General features: G+C 41.3%; 1 protein-coding gene across 5 annotated transcripts in view; it reads left to right on the top strand.

Moving 5' to 3' along the window:
- Positions 1-2,751: 2,751 nt before the first annotated feature.
- The window catches only part of KDM1B (lysine demethylase 1B), a 29,826-nt gene continuing 14,557 nt past the window's right edge, over positions 2,752-18,020 (top strand). The window contains exons 1-11 of one of the 5 annotated variants that reach the window (XM_075585612.1): positions 2,752-2,924; positions 4,475-4,580; positions 4,805-4,932; positions 5,375-5,464; positions 5,817-5,928; positions 7,821-7,937; positions 8,857-8,895; positions 10,003-10,210; positions 11,232-11,416; positions 13,320-13,496; positions 14,847-14,921. In XM_075585612.1, the coding sequence (XP_075441727.1) occupies positions 4,488-4,580; positions 4,805-4,932; positions 5,375-5,464; positions 5,817-5,928; positions 7,821-7,937; positions 8,857-8,895; positions 10,003-10,210; positions 11,232-11,416; positions 13,320-13,496; positions 14,847-14,921 (1,224 nt within the window). In that variant the 5' untranslated portion in view covers positions 2,752-2,924; positions 4,475-4,487. Of the gene's footprint in view, positions 3,232-3,264; positions 3,639-4,474; positions 4,581-4,804; positions 4,933-5,374; positions 5,465-5,816; positions 5,929-7,820; positions 7,938-8,856; positions 8,896-10,002; positions 10,211-11,231; positions 11,417-13,319; positions 13,497-14,846; positions 14,922-18,020 lie in introns of those variants that run through there. The other 4 variants (XM_075585613.1, XM_075585611.1, XM_075585614.1 and 1 more) reach the window with 4 other exon arrangements.

Here is an 18,020-nt window from a genome sequence, read left to right as displayed (position 1 = left end):
TTATTATATTCACACCAGGGAATTTGTGCACCCACAGTTTGCCTCTACAGTAAGGTAACTATGATACTGGCTTTAACCAGCTTTTAATTGCACTACTCACAAAAGCATATGCTTTATTTAACCCCTTCGGGGCTTTCTCACATTTTTCACTAGTCCATGGGACAATAATTACACATATTCAGTGTAGGTACCTGCAAATGTGGTTATGCCTTGACGTTGGCTGCAGGCTTATATCGCGTTGACCAAAGGGTCTAACTAAATAACCCTTATTCATGAGATCACTATTTTATTTTAGCCTAATTGGCAGAAGCGCAGGAATCGTTCTTTTTGTTTTTCTATATGTAAGGCCTATCTTTTTACCAGCAGCAAACTTCTACAGGGAGGAGCATGGTAATATGTACAGTCTTATATGGGTATTGACCGTACATATATACATTCTACATACACACAATGATCAAGGGAACCATTTCAAAATTTTAGTGGGGGAGAGTGGACAAGTGTCAGTGAGGATTCAGGGGCCACTATTGCGTCTTGATCTGTAAGCATTTTAATGTGAAAATGTGTCTATTTCAAAGTCCATCATCAAAGACTTTATATATTTTATCTTTTGTATGCAAACGCAGCCATAAAATACCATTATTATAATCAATTAAGGAGTAATAAGATAGGTCTTCTGTCAGATAGCAATATTGAATGCCCTTTTTGCTCCCCTTGTCAGCCTGTCAGTCTCTCTATGTACCATTCGGTACTTATTTGTATGGGACTATCTCTGTGTGCCCCTGTGTGTCTGTCTTTCTCTGTGTGCCTCTCTCTTTTCCCTTGCTAAGCACAAAATATAATGGGGGCATCAAACTAGCCTTTCCTTGGGCCAAGTATGACTATAATCTGACTGTGCTTCATGGTCATAGAGATAGGGCACTAGTCAGGACATTGAATTGCTTTGTACTCCAAACTTACACTATTTATTTATTTATTTTATTATTTAGAAACTGGTGGTGGATGTGACAGGTTGTTCCAGTTTTGGGGTACACGGTAAGAGAAGGAGGAACGGCCGGATACTTTGTTGAGCCTTGGGACCATGAACAGTCTTTTGGAGTCTGATCTCAGATGCTAAGTGCTGCATGTGGTAGGGGTGAGGAGCATGTTCAGATAGCTGGGTAGCTTGCCCAGAAAGTATTTGAAGGCAAGACAGGAAAGATGAACTTTGCGCCTAGACTCAAGTGATGAGCAATCTAGTTCTTTGAGCATTTCGCAGTGATGTGTGTTGTGGTTGCGTTGGAGAACAAAGCCGCATATTGAATTGTAGAAAGTGTCAAGTTTGTAGAAAGTTCCACTAGAACTCTTTGACACTGTAATCTTTTACTTTGTCTGCAAGTGTTGGTGTCAAATTTCTGAAACTTGTCAATCAATTACACATGTTCACATGTTAACAATGGCAGAGAAATATGGGAGATTTCTTAAGCTCTTTACTGCCAGAGAAGACTAAAAACTCCAAATTGAGAAACCCTCTGTCTGAGAAAGGTGTTTATTCTGGACCCAGGCTCATATGTAGCATGTGAGTAAGTCCATGTAGCGTAACTCGTCCCCTTTCATAGCACACAGTTATTCTATTTTCTTCAACTTTATTGAGGGAAATTAACAGAAATATAAAAGTTCTTATATGTGGATTGTGCTAGCAAATTTCTCTTGTCAGGATAAATAACCTATGAGACGGAGGTGTTGTGCTATGTGGAAGTGCTTCAATGAGGGGAAGGTAAAAAGGATTTCCTTTTCTGAGGGAGCAGTGGAAGATGTGTCTACTCACTTTGGCTGCTTGTTGGAAAAGAGGGAGCACACTTTCCTGTCAGACAGGAACACGCTAAGGGGAATAGCAATATGCATATAAAGCCGGAGTAGAGGACTAAAAAAAACAATCTCAAACTGTTAGTATTGGTAGGTTGCCAGGGCAACTGACTAGAGGCTGTGTAAAAGGGGATTACTTGTAACAACTATGTTGCAATATACACAGGTCTGGCTGCTTCAGAACAGGGAAAAACATGTAACTTTAGCTAGGGAGGGCTGCAGCCTGAGATCAGGAAAAATACAGAGAAATAAACAATCCTGTTCCAGGAGGGTTCATCTTTCAGTGGCATATATTTGGGCAGGGGTGTGCAAACTTCTTGAGCTGCGCCCCTCTGCCCGGGAGCTGCAGCATTTGTATAATATAGTATGTGCGGGCGCGGTCACGGCGTTGCGCGTTCATGTGGCGCAGGCGTTTAGTGCTTCTAGGCCAAATGGTGCCGCGCGCAGATAGGAGGCGTGGCCATGACGTCACAACGACAGGCCGCACTGTGATTGGCTCCCAGTGTCACATGGCTCGAAAATACAAATTTCTTTGTATTTCCACACAGCTGACGCATCAACACTGTCTGCCGTGCAAGCGTCGGCACTGGATAAACTGTCATAGGGAGACAGGGATTTATCATTGCCTTGCACGCGCGCTAGCGCTTATTATAATAGCAGCCTAAGGTTGTTACTATTTAAAAAAAAAAAAGCCTTGACGTCTGAAAGAAAACTTACAGTAAAACTGAGTGAGACTCACTGCAAAATAAACAAGACAACAATGTATGAGGCAAGCACCACTACCGCATTCATTAACCATGGCTTTGCCCTAAACAAAGATGGCCCCTGCCAGCTTCAGGTGCAGGCTCTCCTTCCCCTCCAATCAGCGCTTAGCTTCCCCATTGTGCCGCGCATGGACTGTGGCTCGCAAGAGAGAAGAAAGAGGAAGGCGGCCGCGGGCTGTGCGCATGCTCGGTGCCCTCGCCCAGCGCGTGCATTCTCCCCCTTTATTGCAGGTCCGTGCTGCAGCCCCCCTTGTGCACTGTGGAGAGGGATTGAGGAGGAGGAGGAGGAGCAGAGCCGGACGTGTGGAGCACCTCTCTGTATGTGTCCTATGCGGACGTTATCATCTCCCATGTGCATTACAGGAAGGCAGAGAGCAGGCGGGGCATAAATAAACCTTGTGCGTTACAGGAAGGCATGATCCTAATGACAAATATCAGCGTGGAAGTGGCATTTCCCCCCTACACCAAACCTGGGCACGGGCTGCGTGTATACTGAGGGCTTGTGGTAGAGCAGCGGGAGGTCCGGTGCAGTCTTTGCCGGATCATTGACTTTGCAATGAGAGTTGACAGCTGAAAACAAAGGAGCTCGGCGTGTAGAACCCCCCCTGACCTTCCCTCAGCCTGGGTGGGTGTATGACAGATCTGGGTCACAGGGTCAGCATGGGAGTGTAAGACCTTACACATCATGGCAGGGATACGGATGGGTCAGTGGTGTGGTGCATTAGTAGCGCCAGCCCTGCCACCCATCAAATCACCTTTTCCAGGTTTATTGTTAGATTCCGGTGATCTTGGTAACATTGTAACCACCACGGTTCCTGCTTCCTCTAAGTGAACTTTCTGGAAGACCGATATTAAACACATAATCCCCTCCCCCGATTTGCTTGAAAAGGGACCGAAAAGCATAATCTTGAAGCAAGCACCAGATAAACATATTTCATATTAATACTTGCTATACTACACATGCTAGATCTCTGTATACATGTATACATATGTCACAGGGCTGAAATGGTTGTATACAGTATTACAAACAATGTAAGGCCTTTTGCATTCAGATCCGTGGTGTTTCAGATTTTGCATTCTTTTGGGGGTGTAATGAACTTTGTAAACCTTTTAAAAAATAATGTATATTAGATGAACGGTATTGATAGCAACATTGCTGTATTAAATTACAGATTATTCTAATTCTACAGCCTATCTTTTGTATTCAGGAATATATTAATTTCATGATATTTAAAAGTATAAGCCATGTATATTTCCAGTAGATAGTGGTAACATGTTTGGTCAAGAGGAGCTGAATACATTGCATGCTCTTTAGAACCACCCAGAGAGACAAATAACAAATGCATAAAGGGGACAAAACATTGCCAGGCCCTCATCTGAATAATTATTAACAGTTGCTGATGGCAATAGCATCTTTGTGAATAGACCAAAATATTGAGCGTATTATCTTTATTGTTTAGTCATGTACACCGTTTATAACTCCGTATGCATCCTTTAATGTTTAATACATTTTGCACTGGTGATGGCTTTACTTGCCAAAGGGAAATCAACTGTCCCACTCCAACCATCATCCGCCAGGAAATCGACTCCATCTTTTTGCCTGAGCAATAAACCCTAGATTGAATTGAAGTGTATGTATGTACTGTACAATTTTTTTTTAAAAATTTGAAAATTATTATTATGTATATTATTGTTCTGTTAAACTACATGCATGCCACAACGATCTCCTTTTATGCAAAAGAAACTCGCAAAGAAAATGTCAACACGTTTGGGTATTTAAAAAAAATAAAAAAATAATGCTTCTTCCCCAGCTTCTGTCCATTTAAATAAATGTGCATTAGTAAAAAAAAATCATTTTTCTTTTACAGTTTACTGGCTGTGATGTCAGGATTAAAGGTTAAAACCAAGAAAAAGGCAGTTTCGCCATTAGAACATTCGCCTGACAACCTACCTGTACGATCATCTGGTAGACAGGTATCAATAGTATTGCTCATCTTCACTACAGCATGGATAGCATGGTTTTTTATTTTACTTTTTTTTTTTTTCCTTCATTGAATCATTTCTTTGTTTATCTGTTTTTTTTGTTATTTTGACACATTCCATTTTACAGAGGTGCTCCGTTTGAGTTACATGTGTTGGCCTAATTTCTGTTTCCTGTTTGCTCTTTATCTGAACTATGGCTCTGTGTTTTTGTTCAGGTGAAGAAGAAGGTGGTGAGTGAAGCCGTAGAGGAAGACGAAGATTCATCTGAGAAGAAATACAGGAAGTGTGAGAAGGCCGGCTGCACTGCAACTTGCCCGGTTTGCTTTGCCAGTGCTGCAGAAAGGTGTGACTGTGATATAGAAGCTACATGTGTAAATCAGTTATGCTTGGGCACATGTGGACATTTCTGATTTTTATTTACTAAAAAATGTTTGTACTGGGCAAAGCAAAATCCTGTCCCCACTCCTGTTCCAGAGAGGCAATTGCTCTAATATTTTCAGGACTCTGCCATTCAGTGTGTTGAAATAGAAAATCACTTGCAGGACATTGTCAGGAATCATGAGGACTGTAGACACATTTCTGATTTACCTTACACATTTTTAGTATAATTAGGCCTGTTTAAAATAAAATATATAATAATAATGTTAATATTTCTAAATGTCTTTTTTTTTTTTTTTGTATGTGGCAGTCAACCACAGCTTATTAAAAACACTTTTTTTTTTTAAACGTTAGAGTTCTGCAGACTTTGTCTTTGGAAACCATTTGTCTTTTTGATTTTCCTTCAGATGTGCTAAAAATGGGTATACATCAAGATGGTATCATCTTTCCTGTGGGGAGCACTTCTGCAATGAATGCTTTGACCACTATTACAGAAGGTGGGTGCTTTTCTTCATTAAATAGTAATGGACAAGTAGAATTGTATTTTAGAGGGTCATGTTTTATCTGTTGTGCCAATAAGTCATTTTCTGCTGCACAAAGCGTCTAAGCCAATTTATTGAATGTAACAAAGTTTAAGTTCCAATAAAATGATCTAAACAAAGTTTGGCAGCTTATTTTGAATGTTAATACACTTCTGAGTTATTAAAAAGATGATTAGTATTTTGGCATATGGAGGCAATTCTGTCTGGTTTTGTAAGAAATTGCTTTGCGCATATGACACAAGTTAGTATGAATGTTATACCTCTTCCTATAAATACTTATCTTCACTCTATTTTATTTGACTTTTAGTCACAAAGATGGTTATGAAATCTATTCATCTTGGAAACGAATTTGGACAGGCAATGGTAAAAGTGAACCCAGCCCCAAAGCTTATATGGCTGACCAACAACTTCCATATTGGGTAAGAAATTCAAAGATCATGAGGTGGCTACAACTGCGGGGATACAAATGTAATGCTGGTACAGCCCACAATATAGCCAAATAGACATTAAATGTATACAATTCTCTTCTCCTAGCTACAAATCTTGCCTATGGCCTCCTGTAGGAAATAAACCATATATGCAAAACAATACAACGGAGGAGAGTGAACTCTAAAAATGCAGGGTTATTGGTCAAAAATTAATTTCTGTAAACATTTGTTTGGTCGTATATATATATATATATATATATATATATATATATATATATATATATCTATATATAGACACACAGATGAAAAGAACAAAGACAATCCCCTTAATAGCACCCTAAATTACACCTAAACTAATCTATAAAATAAAGATTGTTAAAAAGAAACAGATGCTCCGCCAATTCAGAAAAAATGAACAAGATTTTATTGATTTAACAACAAGACACACTAACTTAAAAACATAAAAATACTAAAGACAGCCTATGAAAATATATATGTATCAAAAATATAAAGAGAGGACTACTAATCAAATACTATCAGTATTACAAAAAGAAGAAAAACTAAAATGTGTCTAAAGTTTAAATAATGACAACAAAGTAGTTTAGGCTAACATAATAGGCAATACAAAATATATTCCCACTGACATATGCATGAAAGAATGATAAATCATTGCGTTGGAAAAAGTATATAGTCAATGACCCAGTATATAGCCAGGAAAAATTAATATGTATACCAAAAACAGAGGGGGAAAAAAAAGAGATAAAGCAACTAGGGAAAAATAATATAACAATAATAATAGTTATACCCTGAACAGCATTTCCCCAAAATGAAATCAATGAGAACTGATGCAGCAAATAAAGAAAAATATGACTAATAAAGACATATTAGCAGACAGAGTCATACATATTGAAAACACCACAAAGCGCAGCACTGCAAGGACAGGTAATGCCCAAACAGTAAGGAGGGTAATACTCAGCTGCAGCTAGATTGTGTAGAGTTTGTGTCCATATTGATTGTACAGGATGTGTTTCCAAAGTCTGCTTATAACAGGAACAAAAAATAAAGTCCAAAATGCTGCATCAGATCCATCATAAGTCCCTCAGAATAGAAGATTACATAAAAGCTGTAGTAAAGTAAACACTCTACATGTTTCACCCGTTGGTGGGCTTCTTCCCGGAGTGGCGGAGCATCTGTTTCTTTTTAACAATCTTTATTTTATAGATTAGTTTAGGTGTAATTTAGAGTGCTACTAAGGGGGTTGTCTTTGTTCTTTTTATCTGTGTGTCTTATATAGTTTTCACTATCCCCTAGCACCATCAGGTCCTATTTAATTTATATACTGACTTTATTTGGGGTATATATTTTATTTTACCCTTATAGTTAGTTTTATTAAGGGGCTTGAGTTAACCTTATATATTATGTGTTGAGCAACTTCTCCTTTTGTGTGTTATATATATATATATATATATATATATATATATACGACCAAACAACAGAAATTAATTTTTGACCAATAACCCTGCATTTTTGACCAATAACCCTGCATATATATATATTCTGCTGTGAAAAATGCTGAACAGATTTGTCAAACGTTGACCCAAATTCTCTTAAAAAATGCCACAATTAGCCCAATCTCATACGTGAGCAACAAATTAGCATCACAAGGAAAGTTTGGTGGACCCATAACTTGACTGGTCGTTTTATTTTTAAAAAAAATTCAATTATTATTTTTCCATGTAATACTGTACAACTTTAACAAGAGAAGATTTATAATTAAGGTTTGTTTGTAAAAGCACACACATCTTGTTAAATTCTTGAAATTAAATATCAAATATTTTTTCCCCTTGGGTTACAGTTAAGAAATTATGATTATTTTTTTTTAGGTGCAGTGCACGAAACCAGAATGTGGAAAATGGCGCCAACTGACAAAGGAAATTCAGCTGACAATGCAAATGGCAAAAATGTACAGATGTGGCATGAAATTGAACAATTCTGTCAAGGTGATGAAGCTACTGCACTGCTTAAATGCTGCCTATTTACTGCAAGCTTTTTATTTCCCTGCTAGAAGCTTACTGACAACATTTGTTTACGGCAAGTGACATCTATAGTAAATCGATTAAATTAGAAGTTTACTCCTTCAGTACTTGGAGGGGGGAGGCTTAGGCTAAGGCCCCGGCGTCCGCGCTTTTGGCTGCGCGTTCCGGCGATTCCCCGGTCTGCAGCTCACTGCAGGAGCAGAGACCGGGGGGGGGCGTGGCGGAGGAGTGACAGGGGCGCGGCCATGACGTCACCCGGCAGGTTCGCCTGCATTGGCTGAACCGCCGGGGGGCGTGCCTAGCCGCTCGACGCGAGTTCCTGCTCTGAATTCTATTGAGAGCAGGAGTAGCTCTCGCGCGAGCGCTGCGGCCCCCCCTCGCAGCGGGCCCGGCGCCATTGCGGGGAGGGCTCTTGTGAGCGCAGCGTCCGCCACAGCGGACGCTGTAGCAGGCAGCGGGGGCAAGGCCTTAGTCATTAATGTGGGAGCAGCAGAAGTTGCACGGTGGAAAACAAAAATTAAAAATGGGGGTCCTCTGATGCAGGACATAGGGCCTGTATTCACTAAGCGGTGTTATTCCATAAGACCCCTCGCCGCGCCAGAAGACCCCTTACATTTACATAGTAAATGGCTCATAATGTTGTAAGTTATTCTACCTCTATATTGTGGTAAACTTATTTTCTTTAATACAAATGATGTTCTTGTATACTTCAGTTTTAAAAGTGCAGCGTGCTTTATGAATCTCTTTGTACCTCCTGAATCCTTGTTTTTTTTGGCTCACTGTTGCCATTTTTCATTTTTTTTTAAATTGCGTTGTTGTTGCTGTTGTTGTTGTTGTTGTTTTTATCCCTACAACCTGACATTTTCTGATGTTTCATTGTCAGATTGAGGGGTCGGATCCATGCTCCATGCCAGAGGACCTGGTGAGTAAAATTCTGTTTACTGCTGTTGTCTGGTGATTAGTTATAACTATTTCCTACAGTAGTTGTACAGTATGTAGCAATACTAGTGTATGCACACTGAAAATTGGCACATTCCTGCTTTATAGAGATTTCTCTTAGGTTTAAAAAAAAAAAAAGTGAGTTTACCAAGCTTGCAAAGAGCTTTGAAAATGAGGCTTGTTTGTGTTTCTTTGATATTTCTAGGACCAAAATGAACAAATAGTGCCATATTTAAGATATCTCATGTTTGTAAACCTGCTAAGATGAAACATGCAGGTTGGAGCGTTTTGATTTTCTCGAGTTAATTCCTTTTTGCACAAACAAAAGTGCCCACATCCCACCTCACCCTGGCTGCCTGGAAAGGACCATAGGGGCTGCGGAGGAGGCAGTGATTGACGGGCGTCCCTCCACGGATTAGAGCCTTAAAAACAAAAAAGATCTTCACTTCCAAATAAATTAAAACAGCCAAATGTTTGCTTTTAAATGGGACTACATTTGTTTAAGGATGCCAGTTACATTGCTATGTTAGTACTATATGTATATAGTGTGTGTATCTAGATATCGATATAATCTCAGGGATAGAGACACCAAAAATATGCATAACATTTATTTTATTGGCCCAATGTTTTGGCTACCCTCTGGAGATAAAGGCTCTTGATAAATACTGGTTTTTTTTTAAAAATATTTCTGCTTTGCCTATCCCTTTATTTTTGTACAGTACCTTTTTATAGGTACTCTGATAGCAGCACCCTCTCCAGTAGTCTAGACTATACTATTTGTGTGTGGCCCAACCCCTTCACATTGTTATATATACATTATATAGATATTTCATATTTCAGCCGCTTATCTCCTGAACAGAGCATCAGATTGTGTTTTTTTTTTTTTTTTTTGAAGGGTAAGATATCTTTAAGTTAAAAAAAAAAAAATACTGCTGATCAGTAAGGCTTGCTGCTTTAAAACCAGTACTATAGAAGGTGGTTTGTCTTGGTACTTTTATTGTATATAACTGTTGTATATGGTGTATATGGTTTGTTGCCTATAATATGTCATTTACACTTGGTTTACATTGCTGCCTCTGCTCACCCACAGAGAGTTTCCGAAGTATCAACCCAGGCCTGGTATTCCATGCTCATCCTCCCCCCCCTGCTGAAGGACAGTCCAGCAGCTGCACTGTTGGCTGCCTACTACCCAGACTGCGTGGGCATGAGTCCTTCTTGTACAAGCACTAACCGCCTGATCAGTGAAGGCCACCCTGGGAGGCTGGAGCACTGCAAAGGGGCTGCTCCCAGTTCAGTTGGTAAGCGCTTTATACACCGACGGGTTCTGGGAATAAGCATGAGGAGTGTAGTTAAAAAAATAAAATAAAATAAACATTAATTTATGTCCAAATCCAGTTACATTATTTTTAGGGTTAAATACTATTCCTGGCAAGCGAAAAACAATTTTAGCAACCAGAGTTAAAGCAGCAAAGCCCCCTCAGAAGCGTAATGAGTTTAATATTCGTATCTCGACCTCTAAGCATTTCCTGATCTTTAAAAATAAACTTTTTTTTTTTTTAAATGTTACAAACCGTGTTGTTCATCTGTAATTTCTGATGTTTTAGACTTCACTTAATATTTCAAACACGCAAATCTGCTAAATAGAACATGATGTTTAAAGAATAAAAAGTGCGGGAAAGGGCAAAAATATCTCTTAAGTGAGTAAAGAAACTAAAGTGCCAAAAAATGCCGATCAGCACGGACTGCTGCTTTAATTCCAGTGCAGAAAAATGTTTCATTTGTTTACTGTATTTGTCTTATTATTGTCTCTCCATGTTTTCCACCCCTGAAGCGTAAATGGTAAAAGTTTAGAATAAGCCAGTGTATAAGGCCTCGGACACGCTTATCGGTGGCGTGCTGAGGCGCGCTGAGGCTCAGGGAAAGCGGGTGCTTTCCCTGGCCTTGCGGTTGCTTACCGCAAGCGCTCTCAGCAGGCCGTCAGGGGGCGGGCGTGTCACTGGCCGGGGGCGGGCCAGTGACGTCACGGAGCTGGTTCGCCCTCATTGGGCGAACCCCTCACGTGACCGGCCTGTCTCGCCGGCAAGCGGGGGAATTTTAAATTCCCCCCAAGACCTGCGCTTCCGCAAGCGCGCGGAAGCGCAGGTGAGCCCCTACTAAAGCCGCTCTAATTGCGGCTGTAGGGGCTCAGTGCTGAGCGAGAGCGCGCCTCAGCGCGCTTCCGCCAGCAAGCACCTAACATGTCCGGGGCCTAAGAGTATAGTGCGCAATATAAAATGATCTTGCACTGATGTGAGTAATGGCCTTCTCTTGTGTTTCTAGTTGCAGGTATTAATCCGTACTTCCGACCCTTCTACCAGCCCAACGAGTGTGGGAAAGCACTTTGCGTCAGACCAGATGTGATGGAGTTGGATGAGTTGTACGAGTTTCCGGAGTACTCCAGGGACCCCACTATGTACTTGGCCATGAGAAATCTCATACTTGCACTTTGGCACATAAACTGCAAAGTAAGAACTTCTCCTCCTTCTCCTTCTTCTCTTTTTTTTTTTAATCCAAAATTGGGAAGATTGGGGTTTTTGAGCTTGGATCGGAGAAGCCGCTCCTCACTTTTTGTTTTAGGATGATTGACAGGAGTGTCACGTGGTTAATACGAAAGCAAATGTTTCATGGACTTTCCCTATGAGTCAGTGCAGTAAGGGTCAGACGGTTTCCTTGTATCCAGTATTCATGCAAACAGTATGACTCGCTTACCAATCATTTACTTTTTATAACTACAGTACTACTATTATATGGCTGACAATGTGTTTGTACACCCCCTCCTTTATCCATCCAACTTCCTGGTCATTATATGTCAACAGTTATTCCAGCTTTTATATAGGCAAAGAAGGCTAAGTAGCCGTGTTGGCCCTTTCTTTCATGTGGTTAAAAAAAACAGAGGGCGAGGTTACTTCGATTTGATTTCCGCTTCACGCCATTTGTAGTTTTGCTCATTTTGCCAAGCTTGTATACTTAAATGAAGATTGTTTATTAGTTTTAAGGAAGAATCCCTGCTAGAGCCAAAGTAACTAATGCCAGTGACCTGTTTCGAGGGTTACAGATTGGTGCCTCTTTTTTTTTTTTTAACCCAAATCTGAGAAGTATTTTTAAGCCCCTTTTTTAATAAAGTTAGGAAACATGGTGATCTGAGACTTGGGAGGGGTGTGGTTTCCACTGCTACTCTTTTATTATTTGTCACGGTTTGTTCAGCAAGAGTTTTCCCCCTCTTATGTATGTATGTATGTATGTCTTTATTTGTATAGCGCCATAAAATGTACATAGCGCTTCACAGTAGTAATACATGTCATATAAATAACAAATATAAATAACAGATCATGGGAATAAGTGCTTCAGACATACTGTAAAAGTAACATTAAGGAAGGAGTCCCTGCTCCGAGGAGCTTACAATCTAATTGGTAGGTAGGGAGAACGTATAGAGACAGTAGGAGGGAATACTAGTAAGTGCGTCTGCAGGGGGCCAAGCTTTGTGTCATGTGTCCATGATTATCCAGTGCTACTCATATGCTTCTTTAAGCAGATGTGTCTTAAGGTGGGTCTTAAAGGTGGATAGCGAGGGGGCTAGTCGGGTATTGAGGGGAAGGGCATTCCAGAGGTGTGGGGCAGAATCTTATCTTTATTGGCTCTGTTAAGGACGGCGCGGGCTAAGAATAAAGTAAAAACTCAATTGACAACCACTTTCCCATTCAGAGGCCCTTATGAAAATCAATTTGTAATCAATTTCCGAAACGGTGAAAGCAGCCAAGCCTTTGTGATTGGCAGGGTTTAATTTGGTTCGGGAAATCAATAAGAATGTTAAAGGCAGTTTTGTGGCCAGCGCAGTAGGATTGCACCTTTTTAAAAAGAAGCAAACAAGAATATGTTAATGTAGATATGGTAAGCTGCAGTTCAAGCGTGTGTGTGTGTGTGTGTGTGTGTGTGTCAGTTCTGTCTTATGAGAAAATTCTTGTAGCCTTTAAAAAAAAAAAAAAAACATTCTTCAAGACATTTTTAATGTAACATGCATTTATTGTTTCTGCAACCATTTACAAACTCACATCCCCTTCCTCTTCTGAAACAGGCTCTGGAACACCCCTTTTTGAGCCCTGCCCTCTCTCTAGCAGTGCACCAATTGTATCTAGTGACTGCCTGTTCACATGATCTTCCACACAGAACTTTGCATCTTGGGTCCTCTTCTCCTGCATTGACAGCCATTTAGTGAACCCCCGAGCCGAATCTTCGCAGATCGATCGGCAACTCCGCTAATCATTTGTCAGTGTGGAGATTGTATTGATGCACATATTGAAGGGCAGCTTGAACTGCTGCTTTAAGTGTTGGATGCTTATAGACTATTTCTGTGTGTGCTTATGCCTTTAGGAGGTGCTCACCCTGCAGATTTGTGCTCATCATATCATGGTGCGGGGGTTGATACGCATCCGATGCGTGCAAGAGATGGAAAGGATTCTCTATTTCATGACCAGGAAAGGACTTGTGAATACTGGGGTTTTGTCCGTCTATGGAGGCCAGCATCTCCTTCCAATGGAATACCACAATGTACGTTGTATATGCCTTTTTTGTAGAACATATATGCACTGTGTAACAAAGCTCGATCATTCAATACACTGATGGCAGCAGCATCCCAATACTCTGCTTTGATATATTTTTTAATTTTGAAATGGTGCTGAATATATTTTTATTTATGATTATGGGGGTCTGTGTTTATCAAAACCAATGCTTGCCTTCTATGTCGTGGGGCACAGAAGTCACCAGCGACCTGTCTTAATAGTTAATTGTTTCCGTGGCCGCCATTCAAGTTAAATCGGACCAGTCACTATAATCCATGTTTTGCGGTAAACCTCAGCTTTTAAGACTAATACTCAGACGCGCTTATTCAATGGAGCGTGCCTGTGCCGTACTATCACATGGCAACTCCTATACAAGTCAATGGGAGTTTGAGCAGTAATGCTGAATCTGCACGATGTCACTTTATTGAATAAGCCCCAAGATCTGTAAAAAGAAGGTGCAATAAAGGATTGGGTGGGATAGCAGAGCAATATTTCCACTGCCCCAGAAACATTTTTGAAGGGAAGATAATAGTGCGCTACTAAAGTGCTGGTCTAAGAAAAATTATATAAAGATATATAAATCAAAAGTGAATAACAAATGTAAGAGATAACTATTATCCATAAATCTATCAATAATACAGTGAAATATCAAATAAACAAATGTAATCGGCTGTACCTAACAGCCTGTATTAAAATAAAGTCCCATAGAACAGGCAGATGGTAAACTCTTATCTGTGATAAAAGAAATGGTTCCAGTTTTGAGAGCGAGCCTGGGATAGCAGGTGTGTGCGGCAGCTCTCTGTGGGGAGTTATCCGCTCCTCCTGCATGTTAGGAAAAGGAGCATGCACATGCAGGAGGAGCGGATATATCCCCACAGAGCCGCACACACCTGGTATCCCAGGCTCGCTCTCAAAACCGGAACCATTTCTTTTACACAGAGAAGTAGTTATAATAAAAAAAAACATAAACACCCATGGTTTTGCACTCGCATGGTGTCCATAAATAAACGCTTCCACACTTTTAAGGGGAAGTGTGGCGCCCACTCAGAGGGTCTTGTTTATGGCGCCCACTCAGAGGGTCTTGTTTATGGCGCCCACTCAGAGGGTCTTGTTAATGGCGCCCACTCAGAGGGTCTTGTTAATGGCGCCCACTCAGAGGGTCTTGTTTATGGACACCATGTGAGTACAAAACCATATGTTTTTTTTAATGTATTTCTTTTTATTAAAACTACTTTTCTATGGGCGTTTGTGCGCTTTCTCTCTATCTTTCCCAGAAATATTTGGTCTGCATATTGTCTGAAAAATCTATGTAATTCCCATTTTTGTTTTTCTTTCGAAGAAATCTGTGATCGTTATTGGGGCTGGTCCTGCAGGCTTGGCAGCTGCCAGACAGCTACACAACTTTGGCATCAAGGTAGGATACTCTGAGTAAATATGCTTATCTAGGCCTACCTTCTTCATATTTTTCTTTTTAATACTGATGGGCTGCAACTAACAGAAATATAGATGGGATAATCTGTAAGCCTTCAACTGAAACCAATCCACATTTATTTTATAGTCGATGTATGTTTTTGACCCCAGAACCCTTGCCTCCTGTTTCTTATCGAATTAGTTGCCGATGTTTCAGCTCAGATCTGGGCAATCAAAATGGCCGCAAAATCCCATGGGCCAATAGGAATATGCAGTGCTATCAGGTAGATAACGGTGCGACTCCTATTGCTGGACCCCAGCTAAAAATACTGGGGTTCAGCTCCAAAAGATCCCCCCCCCTAGTTTTAAATTCTGTAAATTTAATAGTGGGGGGAAAAACGGGGGGATTGCTGCTGCGCTTCGGAGGTTCCCACGGTTCAAAAAAAACCAGTGGCCGTAATTGTGGCTTTGATATAGCAGTTAATGTGTGTAATTTTAAGCAGTGTAATACAGCTCTGCTAAATCAATATACCAGCAGATGAGAGAAAAGGAGCACAGCTATCCGCATCCAGAGTGCACGGAATGAAACATAGGGCAACTCCAAGTACAATAATAACGAGTTGTTTATTTAATCGTCTTACAATGGGGTAGGACAACGCGTTGGTGCGTTGTCCTACCCCATTGTAAGCTGATTTATTAAATAAACAATTAGTTTTTATTGTACTTGGAGTTGCCCTATGTTTCATTTCATGCACTCTGGATGCGGATAGCTGTGCTCCTTTCTTCCTTCATCTGCTGCTCTACACCTCTGAGGATTGGACGCTGCAGAATCCATCCCACTTGGAACTTCCACAGTCGGGTATAGGGCAATAGCCCTTTTATTATTTCCTCTCTTGTGTGCTTATGGATTATATCCCATGGGGGATTTATGTCTCTAAGGGACCTGTGGATGTGGCAGCTGTGTGGGCACCACTAGGTCTCCTTCCCCTGGGATGAACATCTCTGTTAATTATACAGTGGTTCTGAAGTTTGGGTTCATTTGAATGGACTTATGCTACTGATGAGCTTATTTTTGTGATGCACCAACTCGCCACATATCTATAAATCAATATACCAGCTGTTACTGCTCAAATTATTTAGGAAAAGATACACATTACGTTTTGAGAATATTACGCAGACCCTGTTTGAAGTGACTGACTTGTGTACTTGAGCTTTTTTTGGCACTTTACATGGGTCAAATTAGAGCCTCAGAGCCTGCAATCCCCGATGTCACTGGGGACCAGTACTTTTAACCAGGATCATTCAGTAGGCAAAACAAGGTAGTGGAATAAAATGGAGTTTATTCGGGTAAACCTGCGTACACACAATGAATACACAAAATACAGATAGAATACACACTTACTGGGGGTCTGGGGTTGAAAACTAGCCTCAAATAGTTGCAGGGCACCTGCTTCGGAAGGCTTACCCTGACCAGGAAATCCCTCACGGCTTCCGTGTCCTCTTTTCGGCTAAAGAGCTTAGTCGCGGCCGCTACGTTCTATTTTCAGAACTTGGACTTGGCGCCTGACTTGGTCTCTGCAGGGCAGACTTTCCTAGCCTCAGAAATGAAGCAGGTTACTCTGCTATATGTTACAGAGCAACTTTGAAAAGCCTGCCCATCTCCTTACATACCCTCCACTGTTCAGCATGGAAGTAGGAGGAGCGACCAATCGGAGCGTGGGAATTCCTTCCCACTAGCCATTAGAAACGGGGGCTCGTCTCTGAGCTGACGTCAGAGGAAGGGGGCGTGCCAAGCCGGCTCAACGCCAGGTGAGCGGGAAATGTGAATTAGCCAATGGGAAACGAGCCTACGAGCTGCATCTTGCCCCAGTTAACCCATTGCCACCCGCTGGTCAGGCTCCACCAGGTCTGGCAGCCTCAAAAGGTGTCCCAACAGGGTGCCTTTGTACTCCGGACCTGGCAAATCGCTCTTCCCCTCTCCCCAAACGGTTTTGTCACCTCTGGGTATCCTCTCTCTCCTTTGAACTCTGATGTCTATCCAGGCGTCCCGGCACCTACGTGGATGCCCGGGCTGGCTGTATACACTTTTATACAAAGTGCACACACACACCGCTATAAAACTTATTTTAATAAAGAATGTCTGTGGGGACCTTATACCTGTGAGGGAATTTGGTCTGGGATACTTGGGCTCGAAAACCAGGATTCTGTGGGACACTGTTTAGCCCCGGTGTAATTAACCTGCGCACCCGCACGTATGCCTGCACGTCGGGGAGAATTATGGGACTGCCGGTATCTTTGTCCCCCGAACTCCTGCAAACAAGATAAATGTATTTTGACCCAAATACCGCACCTGAAACGTACACTCCTGAAGGTGCATGTGTCTGGGACAAGGGGAACAGGTAAAGCCGAATAACAGGTCATTCTTTTATTTGTACATTGTATGGTACATTACATTGTCCCTGGCTTATGGTGCTACTTATCTGCCAGGGAACCACGTTTTTCAGGGGTAACTAGTCGGGCTTTACCTTTATTATGAAGACTGGTTACCCCCTACCGTCACACCGGACACATTTTTTGAACTGACCTTCCTTTTTCAAAAGCTTCAATGGGTCGTACACAGTGTTAGAGAAAAACTCGTGTGCTTATTAATGTTCTCTGTGTGTGTGTGTGTATACATATTCATGCTGTATATATACTTACATGCATACATACTTACGTACTAAGTATTACACTCACATTTAGAAACTATAAAATCAGCATATAGAGAAACAAATCTCTCCGTCCTTGGCTCCGGTAACTGATCTCACCCCGGAGGCTGAGCTTGCCAGCAAAAGGCCTTGCACAGTGCAGTGTTTTCCAGCGTCTTACGTCACCAAGCGCACCATACTTAGAAACTTTTCTCTTGTGGACACGAAGACATTTGGTGCCTTTTTTGACTTTGGAGCAGTTTGCTTTATTGGAGAACTCGCCTGATTAGCTATACATTCACTTGGAGATATAGGTGTGTGTTTGTGCTAGTTTTCCTCCTTTTTTTTAAGTTTATCATCTTTGAATATGCGCACACACACGCACACACACACACACACACACACACACACGTACG

Source organism: Ascaphus truei, chromosome 2, assembly GCF_040206685.1.
Source record: "Ascaphus truei isolate aAscTru1 chromosome 2, aAscTru1.hap1, whole genome shotgun sequence".
Lineage (NCBI taxonomy): Eukaryota > Metazoa > Chordata > Amphibia > Anura > Ascaphidae > Ascaphus > Ascaphus truei.
Note: the sequence above shows the minus strand (reverse complement) of the source record. Positions and strands in the feature narration are given on the sequence as shown.